The sequence below is a fragment of the Erpetoichthys calabaricus genome, chromosome 13 (genome assembly GCF_900747795.2).
Source record: "Erpetoichthys calabaricus chromosome 13, fErpCal1.3, whole genome shotgun sequence".
NCBI lineage: Eukaryota > Metazoa > Chordata > Cladistia > Polypteriformes > Polypteridae > Erpetoichthys > Erpetoichthys calabaricus.
The window spans coordinates 82,292,987-82,311,473 of NC_041406.2; the positions used below are offsets into that span (position 1 = coordinate 82,292,987).

The 18,487-nt window shown below is 36.2% G+C and overlaps 1 protein-coding gene across 1 annotated transcript in view; it reads right to left on the reverse strand.

Moving 5' to 3' along the window:
- dgkb (diacylglycerol kinase, beta) overlaps nt 1–18,487 on the reverse strand; it is a 696,992-nt gene that overhangs the window by 513,152 nt on the left and 165,353 nt on the right. Inside the window, exon 6 of the mRNA XM_028817172.2 lies at nt 3,513–3,656. Coding sequence (XP_028673005.1) covers nt 3,513–3,656 — 144 coding nt within the window. The remainder of the gene's footprint in view (nt 1–3,512; nt 3,657–18,487) is intronic.

Sequence of the window (18,487 nt, forward strand, 5' to 3'; positions counted from 1 at the left end):
TTATGAAACAATCAGTATAAGAAGATATACCACCAGAAAAAATTCAAAATTGCAAAACAAAGTAACAAAACAATACACTTGTTGGCATTCAGGCCTCCACCTGGCTGCCTACCTCTAACCAAGATAAAGCACTCCCTTTTTTCACCTCTTACACCTTCTCTCAAACATACTGCCTATGACCAGTTGTTCAGCTTTCCTTCTGACTCTAATGTCATTAGTCTTCTAGCTGAGAGTACTTTTTAAGCCCAACCCATAATACTTCTGCTGTCACTTCTGGTCCCACTGTGGATGTTTCAGAGCCAAGGATGATGAGAGACAGCAGGTCAGAGCTCCACCTAGTGGAACCTGTTGTTCTTGCAACCCAAAAAACTTGTCTATAACACGGAGAAGCATTTCAGGCACACCTTAAAGCTCCCTGTTGACACCAAACAGACAGATGGTCATTCTTATCACTTCTTAATAATCTTTGCCCCAAAAAATTTAAATATTGCCTTAGAATAGCCACAGGGTTAGGGTAAAAGTCAAAATGAGAATATGTGCAACTAATTTTTAAATAAAATAAACTTAAAAAGAGACAATGAACTATTGCTTTAGTCTTTGAATACAGTATGTTTATTAAAAAGGCTGTCTTAATTATTACATTCAAATCAGTATTATTTTTAATATTTAAAACCCTCTCATTTAGTGTTAGCACCATAAGCCTGACTATTTCTTTGTTTATATATCTCCAATGGTTTGGTACTACCATTGCACTCAGTGCTACTTGGATAGGATCCAAATACCAAAGTGAATTTAAGAGAACTGAGAATGTTATGTCTTTCACTATTTAAATCTCCTCCACTGTCAACTGGCCAGCAATGGACAGATATTGTTGGTTTGCATTTATGTTTAATCAATTTCTACCTTACTCTGCTTGTGTTTTAACAAATCTGCATTTATACCATATGTGTATCAGTTCTGTATTTAGTAATTTGTATAATCTATACTTATATTATAACTAAGAATTGTTCAAAAATAATCTTGATTGTTCAAAAATAAGATGTAATTGTAATTGTAAATATATGCATAGTCTTGCCACTGAACCTGAACAGAAACTGTTATAATAAGTAGGAAAAGTCATTTTAGAGGTGCATCTACTTACTCATATTTCCCATAGTGTGTAGTGTTTAGCTGTCCAGCACATTATTATCTGGTGATGACAAAGTTGTTGAATTTAGACGCAAAGGGATCTCATGTTCCTTTTATTTATTTGAACATGTCCACAGGTGTTATTGAAAAGACTGAATGTTATTTTATAGATAACCTACTTACCAGGCTGTATTACTTTGTTTTTAGCATATAAAAGTATGGTAAGACTATTACATTTACCCAGTCATTAACAGTGTACTTATTTCGTTAGTGCATTTCCCAAAAAAAAGACAAAATTTGACTAACAGAACAATGTTTAAAAAAATAATCATGTTGGACTAGTTAAGTCCATATGTAAAAAAGATATTCAACGTTAATCATTCTGAAAGTGTTTTCTTTAATCAATAAACTTGCTGCTGTTTGAGCAGAAAGATACTGATCAACACTTTTGAAGAAAAATGATTGCATATATTGTTTGCTGGACTCTGTCACATGCATTTTGTATGATGAGCTACTTTATCAAATCACAGTAATCAAGGGCTTTCAGTCTGATCCAGAATCATTTCTTTGCTTCCCTGTTAAATTCCACTGAATTTGTGAAACAAATTGGTTCCATTTAAACTTGTGCAGACAGTGGGTAGATAGTTATTTTCTGCTGTTAGTGTATTTTTATTATTTCCATTATTTGTCACAAGTTATACCAAGAGGCTTTCAGTTTCCTGAAAGATCATATGCTCCCTTTTATGCTGTCTCATTTACACTGCTTAAACATTTCCACAGTCTTCAGTGACCTCCACAAAAATTTTATAGGCTTTAATTATAGACTCTTTGAGAACTCTGGGACAGATGCTGTCATGGACCTTTAATTCATTTCTGTTTAGCTCCTTAAGTAATGTATTACCCTCCATCTGAATTATTCTCACCAGCACTTTATTGCAGTTACTGACATATTTCATATATCTTAAAGTGAAGATGATCTCAGAAAAATAGATACGTAGCACAGATATTTTAAGATTTGATGTAATTTCCCATTAATAGTCTCTCTTAATTTTAAAATACTCAAAACACTTTTTACTCATTTTTACATTATTAGCAATATTTTTCTCAAATGTGTTTGCTAATATCCAACATCTTTTTAAACTGCTGATTTGTGAATTTCCCATTGGGATTAATAAAGTATCTATCTATCTATCTATCTATCTATCTATCTATCTATCTATCTATCTATCTATCTATCTATCTATCTATCTATCTATCTATCTATCTATCTATCTATCTATCTATCTATCTATCTATCTATCTATCTATCTATCTAATCCACTAAATCTAAGGTCACGGCAGGTCAAGACATTGCCTTTAAATACACTCTGCATTTATTGCCCTGCCCTATCACACCTATCAGCACTTCCTCATCAGTGTTATTGCTTCCAGCTTTATTTATATACAGTATTTGTTTTTCTGTTAAATAATTAAATATATGTATATTGTGAGAGACGGCCGGCAACTCAACCCGGCAGAGACGCCCACAGAGTGGGAGGATGGAGGAAGGCAACCTTTATGGGACACTACTTCCCCCAAGACGTCAGATGGCAGCTTCCCTGCAGTGTAGCAGTGCCCAGGAGTCCCGCAAGGCACCATGGGACATGTAGTTTTATATCACAGCCCTGCTGGGTACTGTGGGTGCTGCCAGGGGACACTGAGAGAGAACCTGGGGAGTCATATCTTTCCCATAGCCCAGAAATATGAAGTCACGAGGACGGAAGCCCCGAAGAACTTCCGGGCTGATTAAAGAACTTAAATTCTCCATCTGACCTGGAAGTGCTGGCAAGTCACGTGGACGGAAGAGCAGGAACTATATAAAGGACTGCTGAAGACTCGGCAAGCAAGCCAGAGTCTGGTGGAGGTGGACAAATCTTGCTCAGGGGGGTGGAAGAGAAATAGATAGAGAATATTGTGTTTAATTTATTATTAATTGCCTGGATTATTGTGGCTGTGATGCTTAGGGAGCATTATTTAAAGAAGAAAAGAAATTAAATATCATCTTAGTGCTTTTAACCTGTGTTCTGAGTGTCTGTCTGTTGGGTTTAAAGGGGCAACAGTGCCACCTACCGTCCACAATGTCTATATTTAAGTTAAAAATATATGTATGGAAATTAATTCAATTAATTTAACAAAGACGCCTTAAGTTGTTTATATACAGTGCTGATCAAAATGTAGTTAATTTTATATTGTGCATGCAAGTACTTGTAACACTTGTTTGGTGAATAATCTACTATACTTTGTAAATAGATGTTTATAAAATTTTAACATGCTGCTAAACTAATATATATCATTTTAAGTAAAACTTAAGAATGCATTGTGATAGAGTATGATTCATTACATACATTCAAGTTTATCTTCAGGACGACCTCCTTCAAGCAAGGAGAGGTAGCAAATAATATCTTTAAGCTGGACAGTTTTTGGTGGATCTGATTTTGGATGGTAAGGCACTCTTGGAGGAGTTCCATTGCCTTTAATGATCTTCAAGCCTAAAAGATAAACATAATAATCAGTAACATGTTATGCATTGTTTCATTTAACATAGATTAGTGAACTTTTATTAGTTCAGAATATTTTTTTAAAAAAGATGAGCTGACAGGATACACTGGTCTAATTAAATATACAGTAGGTGGCTATTTCTTTATTCACTACAATAGCAACTGAGCTCTTCTTGGTATTATGAAATGAGTACATTTTAACTCAGATACAACAGGTAACATTTCACATTTTTGCTACATCAAAATAATGATTATATAAAGATTGAAATTTTAACCCTGACATTTTAGTGATGAATCATCACATTTATTTTGGGAAAACTGTATTTCTAGATATACTTACTTACTTAGAACCTTATTTATCCCCAGGGGGAGATTTGGCTTTTTAAGAAGCTTTTAGAACAATCAGATAGATAGATAGATAGATAGATAGATAGATAGATAGATAGATAGATAGATAGATAGATAGATAGATAGATAGATAGATAGATAGATAGGCCTGTCTTGAAGTGATATTACCAGCCCAGCACACCACAGCATAGAAAATCACACTGGCAATTATAAAAGATATGAATGCAGTCTCCTAAGGAAAAAGAGCATGTTCTGCCCTTTTTTATATACTGCAGTTCCTCTGTGTTTCATGACCAGTCCGACTTGTCATTAATGTGGACCCCTAGGTACTTATAGGAGTGGAAAATAAAGAAATATGTGACTCCTTAAATCTTGTGCAAATTATTAATACACCAACAAGAGTAAATCGTAAAGCACAAAATAAATCCACCTTGCTTGATTTATTTAAACAAATACACCACATAAATATACTGCAACTGGCATATTTTGCATTTGTGAGTATAAAATGTAAATAGATACTTAGAAAATGGATGAATGGTGGGATAAGGAGATACCTTACTTCAAAGATTATGTTGAAGGTCAGCATTCAATGCAGAGCTTGAGGTAGTGATATATTTGTATTTGGAAAGAAAACTGTATTTTTTTTTTGTTCAGGCATATATAACAAGAAAGGGCTTTTTATTACTAAAATATGGCCGTTTGCAGCGCATAGACCTTTTTCATTCTATGAACATTTTTCATAACATTTTACTGTGACACGACTTACAAATCAATTCACAGATTATGTCAAAGCCATGGAAAAATGGCCCCGGAACTTCATAATTACTGTATAAGGTGACAATAGGTGAGACAATAAGGTGAGATACAGTAGGTGAAAAGGCTTTGACAGGAAAAGAGCTCTTATTTGTCTGTAGTTCATCCGTAGGCGATAAGAAAGATGATGAGTTTTGTGAGTGTTAAAGTGACACATCCTCCAAAAGCTGAGATTTTGCCCTTTCAAGAAAATTTGGGTTATTTTAAATAGCATTGATCTTTTACAAAATATGTTCCTTTGTATAAAATAGACTATATTTAGCCAAGAGAGAACTAAGAAAAAAATCATAATTAATCCTAGATCTTAGTCCGCAATGGTGAAGAGCTGTAGTTACCACAGACTTTAGCAAATTTCAAGGAACAGTATAATATCCATCCATCCATTTCCCAACCCGCTGAATCCAAACACAGGGTCACGGGGGTCTGCTGGAGCCAATCCCAGCCAACACAGGGCACAAGGCAGGAACCAATCCCGGGCAGGGTGCCAACCCACCGCAGACAGTATAATATAATATGATTTAATGCTGAATGATTCAAAATGCCTCCTCTGAAAAAATGGTGACTTGGGACTTTCCCAATTTAACCATTAATACCCCAAAAGTATATTCATTTGTCTTAACAAGTATAATTGATTATTTGATCTGTTTGAACTTAACATACAGTCTACCTAATTTCAAATACTATATTTAAATTTTTAAGGTGTAGAAAGTATCAATACACAATACATTAATTTCTGATGCCCCTTTACTAATATAAAACCAATTTCAACATTACATATGCAGCTTTTGCATAATATTTTACTTAAATATTTCAGTAATCTATATGATGGGCATTGACACAAATCCTGTACTCCATTCAGTTCTCATTGCCATATTATCTGAGTTCTCTCTATAGTTAAATGGACACTACTTTCCTAGATAACACAGTGCTGCGGTGGTTAGCTCAGTTGTCTTGCGGGCTGAGGGACATCCGTTTACACGGAGTATATACATGTGCCTCCTGTCAACTTCTCAGATGGGGGGGGGCAAGGGGGGACATCTGTCCACCGGGCGCAGCATCCAGGGGGCACCAAATTGATGTTTCTTTCCCTTCCCCATTGCATTTTGGCAAACAGGAGGGGGTGCGAAATCTTCAGTTGTCCCTGGGCACTGAAAACCCTAGCTACGCCTCTGCTCAGATGTCCTTCCAAAGATGTATTCTAGTTTGATTGATATGTCTGAACTGGTGAGTATGGGAGAAGATGTGTTAGTGTGCCTTGTTTATTTGTGCCATGTACCTGATTTACCAGGCTTATCTCTGGCTCCCAGTGGCTCTGTAACAGCATAAGTAAGGAAACACAAGGAACTGTGGATTATATCAATAGTCAAATAACTTGTAAATGTTAATCTAAATAATGAATGGTAAAATGACAGAACCTTAATCATAACATTATCTTCTTAATTTCATAACACTGAAGCTTATTTTTTAACATTTTCAAAATGTATTTTTAGTATTATTTTTATATTATGCATTAATTTGTTGTCTAATAAAAATCAATAATCCTTTCCTATTATAATACATTGAAACGTTCCTGGTGTATCCTCCTATTTTGCCCTTCTTTAGTGACTACTGAATTTGGTATATTATTCTTGCAGTTAATTATATTTAATACTGATGATTATATAGTTAGATGTACATAATGGGGTCAAACTTTTTTTCTTTAACATCAGATGTACACAGTCCTAAATACCGTTGTATTTACCTCAAAATTGTTCAGCAAGCCAAATGTCCTATAGTGCTCAACCTGCCTTTTGATGATAAAAGATGAGCAACTAGGGCATTGAACTTGAGCTACACTGAGGCAGCTACAGTATAAACTCTTCATATCATCTGAACACATCAAATGAACTGCTCCACTGGACTGTAAACAAGTCACTTTTAAGCTTTTAATTTGCCCCATAGTCATTTCTTCAAACCATTCTATTCTAATAAATCCACTGACCTCCATTTAACTTCTGACTCTGAATGGAAAAACTGAAGTAGCCATTCTAATTTGTTGAGTGTTCAAACTATGTAGGTCTCATTTCAACAATTTCAATGTCAGGTCAATACAATATTTTAGAGTGAAAAGAACTCTGGGCTTTATTGTCTGTCATTTTCCTTACTTATCTGGTCTCCTAGTTCATTACTGTTCTTCAGTGCAGCTCTGTCCAGTATTCATCACTACACAGCATTTCTAAATGACCTTGATCGGTGCGAGGTATAGGCTAGTCACAAGCGAACAGCTCAGCATTTAAACTCAAGATTTCTGTTAATATGAATGTTTAATACTGAGTAAGCACACTCCAAATTATCAATAGAGCTGTAAATACATTTTTGATCAATTTTATACAATAGAAAATAACTGAAAAAATGAAACATTAAGGAGATATGTCATTTATAACAGATACCTGAGATTTATAACAGTTAACTGAGATGGACAGAGATGGATTATTTCTGTCTCATATCAAATTTGCATGGATTATGGGGAGTCCATTGTAAGTTTTTAATTTTACTGAACCCTCTTGGATAACATTCCATGTCTATTTAAGGAATTACAGTAGCAATAAAAAGGCCTATTTTTGTGGCTCAGTTTCATAAACTTCTTTTGTTTGACCCCAGAGAGAATAATTCCAAGGTTTCAGATTTCTGTCTATTAAGCAGGATTTACAAAGAAATCTGGGGGGTTCATCAAACATCCAGGACCACTCAGAAAAAAACTAAAAAATGAGTCTGATGCAATCACTGCATTTCATGGCGAGCCACGTTTGAATATAACTATAACTAAAGCCTCCATCAAGGAATACAAGGTCTAGAAGTCCTTGCATACTCTCTCAGCAATAACTAAAAACTTTTAACTTATCAGAAGTATAATGTAACCAAGTACTAATTTTTCAGTTTGATATACTTTGTTAGTAACACGCTATGCTCTGCACACATTTTGTTCTCAGCAAGTGGCCTCTCCAGAAAAAGCACACACTCTCTGTAAAATAAGACACTTTGCCTGTTTTATAGAAAGCATGCGAATGCTGGGGAGTTTTAAAGGGGAAAGAAGGAAATGGCAGGAAAGAGTTTGCTTAGAACTTTATGCGGCCAGGAAGGTAACAATACATTTTGAATGATGGTGTTTTAAGGGTTAATGTTGCCAACAATGTCATCACTGTCAGTAAAATAAATATCAATATTCAGAGGATGCTAATTTACAAAATCATGGTGACGCATTCGAATGCTGTGTTGAAACCAAAATGAAGAGGATTCTGAAGTTAAATCTTTAGTATTGGGGTGTACAAGATAAAACCAAGGGTTCAGGGGGTTCAGACAGAAAAGGCTGATTTAAAATGAGACAAAAACAGACAATGGTGCCTCAGCAGTGCCTTGAAAGGTTGAAGGCATTTTGGAAACTGGCTAAAACATTGCACACATATGTATGTATGCAGAAAAGAGTGGAATAGTTACTACAGGATGAAAATAAAATGTCGTAAAAGGATCACTCAGAGTTTCAAAGTATACACATCTAAATATGATTATGTAGTATAATGATTTGATAGCTAAGAAGGAAATATTTTGGCCACTTTGCCCATCACAGTATACTTGTAACATGTGCTTAACTTAAATCTTACACATTACACAGACATGGGAAGATCGACTTACTGTAGAACTTCCTACTCTTAAACTTTTTAAAAAGAATGATTAAATTAATTATTCAGCCAAAAACAGGTCAAATTTCTTTTGAAATTGAACACAATATTAGTGGTAACATTCTCTTCTGGAAAAGGAAAGTTAAGCATGTGATTTAATAACAATAATATGTGGCCCTGAATCCCTCAAAAGTACGATATACAGTATAAAGGCCACTCCATACTCCAGGAACATGTTGCTATTGCTAATTGACGTATAATTAATAAGAATTGGATTTCTAATTCTTTCCAGTTTTCATTTGTTTAATTATAGTTGTCCTTTTCCAGATGAACAAATGAATTGAAAAAAAATGGGCAGGTAAAGTATATTTATAGTGAATGAACTGAAAATGATGAATAAACTGGTGATCGGTTATTATTGACTCAGTTTTGTTTAGGGGTTTTACCTTAAGAATAATGAGATGAACAAAACTTAAGCAAGACTAACATATAGATTAAGAAAGGAATGACACATAAACAGTTGAAGATAAAGTTTCTTGAAACATAAGGTTTACTATGCTTAATGAGAAATGACGAAACTGTTTGGCTATAACTTGACATCACCTAGAAAAAGATATGAATTACCAGAGAAAGAAACAGAGCTTCACATCAAAGGGATAATAAAACCTGAGATCAATAATTATTTTCAAACTGATGAATATAGTATGAAAGAGGTGATTTTTACTTGTTCTGTTTTTGACTTGTAGTTATTTACAAAAGAATGTAGGAAATAATAAAAATGTTAAGTCTTTGAATGGAGGGAAAAGAAAGGGAAGAGAGTTCAATAATAAAAAATACATTTGAATCTGTTGGAATTGAAATCCAAGAAATGTCAGGAATATGTAAAACAAATGAAAAAACAAATTGGTTGATTTCCTAACAATTGTTAATTAGCTACAGGTTAAGAAAACCACAGGAACTACAATATGGTTGGTGTTTACTCATATTCAAAGAAAAGGTTTCCTAACCAAAAGATTAATTTTAAATCACAGTTAAATGTTAATCATGAAAGATATAAATTCCTGGTTAAACAGTTATACATTTAAAAGTCAAATCAGACAGTGATCAGTCCAACTATAGATAGATGATGATCTTTTACGGCCAATGCAAACACTGACAAAGATGAATGATAGCAGCTTGAGCGTCTGAGTTGGGAAACAGAAATATGATAAATAAAACCAGATTTAGAAGCCGAACTGATGGCAGATCTCAGAAACAGCACACTAAGTGAACTGTTTATCCAAATTCCTATACAAATGTATTTACGCTTGAGTCTTGCTCCTGTGCAGAATAAACACAGATAAAATCTTACTAAGTGAAATAAAATCTCTTTATAGCACTGTGTTGACAGGCAAAGTTTAACAGAAATCTAGTGTTTATTTTAAAAGAACTCGGCATACTCATTTCACAAAACTTTCCCTGATTTGCATTGGCCACAAGGAAACTCAATACATTACACTATGTGGGAATCTATAAATCAATGCAAACATCACTAAAGTAAGGAAGCACTGCAAACAAACAATGATAGACAGAAGAAAACATAGTATGCATGTGAATAATTAATGAAGAAGAAACTGATGAAGGGCGGCACGGTGGCGCAGTGGGTAGCGCTGCTGCCTCGCAGTTGGGAGACCTGGGGACCCGGGTTCGCTTCCCGGGTCCTCCCTGTGTGGAGTTTGCATGTTCTCCCCGTGTCTGCGTGGGTTTCCTCCGGGCGCTCCGGTTTCCTCCCACAGTCCACAGACATGCAGGTTAGGTGGATTGGTGATTCTAAATTGGCCCTAGTGTGTGCTTGGTGTGTGGGTGTGTTTGTGTGTGTCCTGTGGTGGGTTGACACCCTGCCCTGGATTGGTTCCTGCCTTGTGCCCTGTGTTGGCTGGGATTGGCTCCAGCAGACCCCCGTGACCCTGTGTTCGGATTCAGCGGGTTGGAAAATGGATGGATGGATGGAAACTGATGAAGCATTAATTAACTCCAATGAGAAAAAAAAGACAAATTCATGAAAGCTGAATTAACCAGGAAAGAAAATGGTATCCCCAAGCACTCACACTCAACAATATATATGGAACAGTATACTTTCAGAATGCATGGGAATGACACTGAAATCATTGTAATGAAAGAGGAGTGTGACCACATTGCTTAAAGCATCAAACATTTTAAAACTGTAGAGAATGAAGTAAAGTAGCCACTCCATGGCCTACCAAACTAGATGCGAGGAACCCAAATTAATGGAAAGGTCACTAGCAACTTGGTAACTCCAAAATAAAAATTAATATCATAGCCCCAAAATATTTATTTGGTCTTCAAATTTCGTTTCTGTTAAGGAAAATATCAAAGATTTTTAAAGGAAAGTAATCATAATGTTTAATAATAATTATCAGTTTTGTTTAGCAGTTTTTGGTTTGTTTGCTGTATTCATTTTTGTAATTGCATTTTTGGTTTTCATAGATCTTTAATGTGCTTTTCCAGATCCACCATTATCTTTGTATGAAATTGTTAGTACTATAAAATCTACACTGTGTAAACATTCCCAGATAGAAACCCCTTCTCTTAAGACTCTACTGGACATTTTACTATATTTTCAGGTTCCTTAACCTAGGGCGAATAGACGTTGATTTCAGGCTATGCATCCTGGTTTGGCTTGCCAGATATCCTGTATTTTCAGGACAGTTTTTATGCATCACATCCCGGAATTGAACAAAATGTCCCATTTGTCCTGTTTTGTGCATTTTTAGGCAGTCAAAACACCAAGGGGACCCCCTCTAACCTAATTTCGATTTCACATGCATTTTTCCCAAGGAGCATGATACTCCATGAAGGACTGGACTTTGATTTCATGTACATTTTTACAATGTGCATGATACTCCATGATGAAATTAGGTCTTCCTAACAGTGTCCCTGGACATGTGTTGAGGAGCTGTGCAGTGCAGCTGGCAGGAGTCTTTACAAAAATCTTTAACCTGTCACTGTCCCAGGCCTCAGTACCTCTTACTCCCTTTACCAAAAAAATCACCCATAACCTGCCTGAATGACTATCGGCCAGTAGCACTCACCCCCTTGTTGATGAAGTGTTTTGAGAGACTGGTCTGGAGTCATATCATGTCCTTCATCCCTCCCACCTTTGATGCACACCAATTTGCTTACAGGGCTAACAGGTCTACTGAGGATGCTGTTGCTGCTGCTCTCCATGCTACCCTGTCCCATCTGGAGCACCAGGGGAGCTTCGCACACCTCCTTTTTATTGATTTTAGCTCTGCTTTTAACACCATCCTCCCTCACAGATTAGTGTGCAAGCTGCTAGCCCTGGGACTCCTGTATTCCACCTGTATATGGATTAAAGACTTCCTGACAGACCGCACACAAAGGGTTAGGGTGGGCCCTCACATCTCCTCGGCCATCAGCATCAGCACTGGATCTCCTCAGGGGTGTGTGCTGAGCCCCCTGCTCTTCACGCTGTACACACATGATTGCGCCCCCACCCACCACAGCAACACCATCATCAAATTTGCGGACGACACCACTGTGGTGGGGTTCATCTCTGGGGAGGATGAGTCCACCTACAGGGATGAAGTAGAGTGGCTGACAGCATGGTGCACTGACAAGAACCTGCTCCTGAACACAAGTAACACCAAGGAGCTCATTGTGGACTTCAGGAAAAAGGAGACGGACATCAAACCACTCTACATCGGAGGGGACTGTGTGGAGAGGGTGTCAGACTTCAACTTCCTGGTAGTCCACATCATGGAAGACCTGTCCTGGGGTGTGAACACAGCTGAGCTGGCGAAGAAGGCTCAGGAGAGACTTTATTTCCTGAGAGTCCTCAGGAAAAATAACATCCCCCAAAAACTGCTGGTGTCCTTCTATCGCTGCTCTATTGAGAGTATCCTGTGCTACTGCCTGTGTGTGTGGTTTTCCAGCTGCACAACAGCGCAGAGGAAAACACTTCAGCGGATCGTAAAGACTGCCCAGCAGATCATCAGCTGTTCTTTACCCTCTTTGGATGAACTGCACAGCTCAAGCTGCATAAGGAAAGCAGAAAATATCTTAAAAGCCTCCTCACATCCCGCTCATGACATGTTCCAACTGTTGCCATTAGGCAAAGATATAGGAGCATCAAAACAAGACTAATAGACTGAATAACAGTTTCTACTCTGTTGCTATTAGGGCACTGAATGCCACCTAATCACCTCCAATGCAGCAGTGCAATAGATGACATCTTGTGCAATAGTGTTCATGTGCACTTAAGGTCTTATGTTGAATGTTTGTGTTCTACCTTATTTCTTCTTTTCCTTTTTTTAATTATATTTTATTTATATTTAGACACCACAAGGACTGCACCTAATTTCGTTGTATTTGTTACAATGACAATAAAGATTTTCTGATATTCAATTTGCATCTAACACACTTACTGGATTATTGAGTTGTGTCTCACGTTGAAATCATAACAATCTGGTCAGTCTGTTTACAAGTGTCTTGGTTTGGAACTTTGAAAATCTGGTCACCCTACCATAGACACTATGTCAGAAGTATGCCCTACCATAGCGTTTTGGGTAATATGAGTAGCAGAATTTGAAGTAAGGAGTACATCAGGTAAGGTAATGTAGGGTTGCAATTGAACAAAATGGAGTTTTGTATTTTAATACATACTTGTATATTATGGCACCAGAAAGTGGCTTTGTATTCCATGTTGATCAGAGCTTCAAGGGATTTAACATCTGCTCTTTATTTCCTCATATTTTATTTAGTGGTGAAAGGTAAATGACTTAATATGAACAAAGGGAAATAAGTATAATGAATGTACTATTATGTATTGTGAATGTCATCAGCATGTTAAGATAATTTGTCACAGGTAGTGATGCTATTGTAGCACTGACCGACTAAACCTTACTGCTCATTCTAACCTTCTCCACATGTTCCTGGGGAATTGCTGGGTGTACTCAGAACAGTCAAACATATAATCTTTTCAGTGTGTCCTGAATCTGCCTTAGTCTTCTCCCTAGAGGTCATACCAGGTATACAGTATCCCCTGGAGTAGCTGGCTAGGTGGTGTCAAAAGTAATTTGTCACAAAAGGCAATATTAAAAAAGCCATTTATCTTTTGCCCATTAGTCAATACAACTATGATGACCAGGCTTTCCAGAGAGTATAGAATATTGTAAATCGTATATCCTTGTCACCAATCCTTAAAAATGTGTTCATCTTTATATTTATAAAGGAAATTGCACAAATTGTCCTTTTGTTACTGATGTACATGGAAATGTTTATAATCTTATAAAAGATAATTACACATGAGTTTTGCGATGTTGTCACACTATACTTTCCTTCATAGATTCAGAATAATGAAACAAACATAAATATTGTGAATTTCCCATTGGGATTAATAAAGTATCTATCTATCTATCTATCTATCTATCTATCTATCTATCTATCTATCTATCTATCTATCTATCTATCTAAATAACTCTTTTTGATTATAACATATACATAAACAATATTCAGAGGTAAAAACATCAACTGAGACTGTATTTATTTAATCTATTATTGTAATACCAATTAAAATTTAACATCTACACTTAAGCTGCTCATGTTTTTCTTGATTTTACTATCAAGAGGAAGGCCTAAGAGGAGGTTTATGGATGTGGTGAGAGAGAACATGCAGGTGATGGTGCAACAGAGCAAGATGCAGAAGACAGAAAGATATGGAAGAAGATGATCTGCTGTGATGACCCCTAACGGGAGCAGCTGAAAGAAGAAGACTATCATCATAAAAGTATCTGTTAAGTCATTATTGTAATTACAGTACTATTCTTTATGTAACACATTAAAGTATCATACTTTTCACTCTAATTTTAACCTTTAATAAATGCATTGAACCTGATATCACTAGTGTGAATTTATTTATTCAGAAGGAAAAAAATTAATTTCACCAGGAGATGTTTTAGAGATTGTTTAATGGACAAGCTAAAAAAAAGTGGTCTAAAGGCAGGGCATGTCACGATTTGGAGTCAGGGCCATAACGAGAAAGAGAGTAAGGCTTTCTAAAGGCTCCACAAGTCAGGCCAGATCTCCTTTGCCCGCCTAGAGTAGACCTCAAACTTCAAATATAATGGTCTGTTTCGGCCTGCAAAACTGCAGGGGAGGTAACTTCTTAGAAATATATTAGAAATGTCTCTGAAAAATTGAAGGTGTCTTGCAAAGAAAAGGAAACTGTAAAAGCCTTTTGCATGCAGAGACCAATTCACCCATTAGTCTTTGAAAATAAAAATGTTTATTCATAAAACAAATAATGTAACAAAATGCTCCAAGAGCAAATAAGGAGGAACAAGGAGTTACCTAAACAGGCAATCCACAGTAAATAAGACACAGTTTGAAAGAATAATCTACTACACACAACAAGAACAATTGAAAAAACACTCCATACAGAAAACAATACTCACAGAACTCCTTTACAACTGCAATGTGTCACTGACTGAAGCTTCTGCCACACTGACCTAATTAACCAGTGAGAAGGCTCCAAGTGGTGACATCAGGGTGATCCTTAATGTTGAGGTATCACTCACAAAGCACAAGGGACATTTAAAGACGTAAATTTACACTCACACTTATGGCTATGTATTAAATAATTAAATGAAGAGAAAAACATTTTGCTTAAAAGAAAACAAAAAATTCAAATAATGAAAAATTAAACAATAAGAAAGCATTAAATATATAAAAAATAAACGTAATCCGGGGCAATAATTCTGGCTGATCCATAACATGCTAATTCAGAAGTCAACACTGAAATTGAACAAATGGATCAACAAAATTTAAAACAAGTCCAAAATACATAACCAAGTCTTATTAACAAAAAATATAGTTTCTTTAAACAGAAAAAGTTCAAGTTTTTAACGCACCGACATCTTAAATAGTTGTTTACATTATGATATCACACATAGTGACTCTGGAAAAAGATATTGCCACTATAAACAACATGGCTGTGATCGTGAAAAATTCAAACCAAAATAGCAGTGTCCAAAAAAAAAAGCACAATGATATAATGGCGCTAAGATGATATCTGAACAATAAGAACAAAAATTAATAACAAAAACAAAATTTTTGCTAGTAAAGAAATAATAGACCAGAATGATTCTATAGGTTTTCAAATATAATCATGGCAAAGTCACTCTTAAACATTCTTACTAGAACTGTTTGCATAAAATGTCTGTTTTTCTGTCTACAGGAAACAACTCAGCTCCCTAGTCCACAAGTCTTGTTGATATTTAGTATGCTTATTCCTCAATGAAATGAGCTGGGAAAGTTCCATTTTTGTTGAGATATCTGTAACGCAGCACACATTCAAAACTGTTTGCTATTGTTTAGCTTATCTAAGATAGAGAAACATTCTGTGCGACTTCAATTACAGATTACACTTTCAAATTTACCTTTAAAGAGGTAATTTTAACTAGAGAATTTTGCACTTTTTCTTCTTTTCCATGTCCAGTGGTAAAACAGATCCCCAATAGTAGGTTTTGAAACACCAGCAGAGTTGCATACATTGTAGGGCTGAAATTACAGTATTAGATGCTTGGACGAAAATCTGCCCCACCAGCTTGCTTCTCCTGATAAATGCAGTCATACCAGGGAAGTTAACAGAGCTTCACTAATGAATTGTCAGCAGATCATAACAATTCAGTATTTCTTTGACACTATCCATCTTGGTCCATTGGAGCCAATACTTTTAGCTTGAGACCTGAACATACATTTTAAGTCTCCATTGTTTATATCTTTCAAAAATGTTATGATTAAGGAATATGAACTATAACTAACCATTGGCCTTTCCCACCCAACAACTATCACAGTATAAAAAATGATGTTTACCAAGCTGTTTCAGTCACCACAAACTTGTTTTTCTTTGCAATGTATGTACTCTGCTAACACATGTAATTAAATCTGTTATTAGTGTTATTTTTGTATATCAATCTTTTTTAAAAAACTAAACACATTAAAAAATTTGTAAGCAAAACTGATATCTGTTTGAACAGAAATAAATAATTCTCCCACTTTCAAAACTGTTAACTAAGTCCCTAAGCACATCTGGATGTTATGCTATGAATGCATGTTCTAACTTTTTCCAATAAAGGAGTGGGTAGCATTAGTCAAAAGTCAGGAACCAATTAGGCATTGCAGTTGATCACAGGGCATATTCATTCATAAAGTCATACTTTCTTCTATGGGACCAATTAACAACTCAATATGTATGTCTTTATGATGTGGTAGAAAAAGGAGATTGCGACGAGAGAAATCCCACTCATACACAATGCAGAAGTGCAAGACACAGTGTATAGATCGGTGAACAACTTGGTCTAAACACCGAAAACAAAGGGTTATGGTAAGAGGAACTTTTTCAGAATTTAGTATGGTCAAAAGGGTTGTCACTCAGGGATCACTGCTGGGAATAATGCTTTTTCTAAAATATAAATAATAACACCATTAATAAAAACTGAAATAACTAGCTGGTTACATTTTTTTGATAATAGAGTACAGTACTTATTGGTGCTTTCCCACTGAATTAACTTTTTTTCAGGAACCAGGGACTTTTTAGAAACTCAGGAACTTTTGTAGCATTCCCATCTCAGGAACTTGGGCCATTTGTAGTTCCTGGTACTTTTCTAGCTCCTACCCCAGGGTATGTACTTTTCGTTCAACTAAGAACTATAGTGGATGGGGCTTGAGCGATAAATTGTGGTGATTGGTTGACCACAAGCACTGGCGCCATCTTACAAATCTGTTAGTAGTTTGGCCTTTGGACAATTATCAGTGAAGATGGAGCACACCCTTTGCCCCACATCACTTTTCATAGCTGCCTCCCTGGTGCGCCACACCACACACTGCATCAAAGCAGTAATCTCCCCTGTGATGACACAATCACTTGGAAGAAATAAGGTGGGAGGTCACCCATGAACTCCTAATTGCACCCCACTTCTCACTGCATCCTTCTTTATAGCTGTCACCCTAGTACACCACTCCATGCAACGTATCAAATTAATTGTCTCCCCTGTGATGTGCAGGGGTCCCCTGTGAAGTTCCGAATGTGCCTAACGTCACACTGCATCACTCTTCTTTGCACGTCACACAGTTTGCATAAAGGTTCCAGTTCCAGTGGTGCAGTTGGAACAAAACACACAAAAAGTGTCCAGAGACCACTCATTGGTTCCTTAAAATGACAAATGTGGACTAGCAAACAACTTGATATCAACTTGTAAAAAGCATTTTAATTTTATACTTATTTACAATTCTAAGAAAACAGCATCATCTCTATACTGTATACTGTATATAAAATCCAACATCTGTCTGTCTGTCTGTCTGCTTTTCAAGAGAGAACTACTTAATGGATTTAGATCAGGTTTTTTTCTACAATTGAACAATGATTTTGTGACTTCTCTCATTGCACTATGTAGTTTGCTTGTGGTACCAATTTATTTGTGTTAATCTGAGAGACATGCAGCAGGCTGAGGGGAGGGAGGGGCGGGGCCCACCTCACTCACATGACAGCCTCGGGGTCAAGGAACTAAGCAGTTCCTTACCTCTGCTTACCTCGCGAACAAGATTACTACTTAACGGATTTAGAAAGTGTTTTTGTTTCTATAATTTGCTTGAAAATTCCGGTTGTTTTTGCGACTTCTCTCATCATGCTAAGAATCATAGTTTGCTTGCAGGAGCAATATATTCAGCAGTGCAGAGACGGACAGGGCCCTCCTCACCGTTTTGTTTCACTACTATGCAGGCGGAGCCACGTGGGATGGCTAGTATATTATATAATAGGATGATGTATTAATTATCATTAAATTTCTGAACTTTGAAATTTTGGAAGAATACAAAGAGAAAAAGACACAATTTAGCCTCATGTTAATGTTTTTAGGTTATTTGTTTTGTACTTTTACATTTTCAGGTAATTTGCCAAAGTACATTATGGAAAAAATATCAACT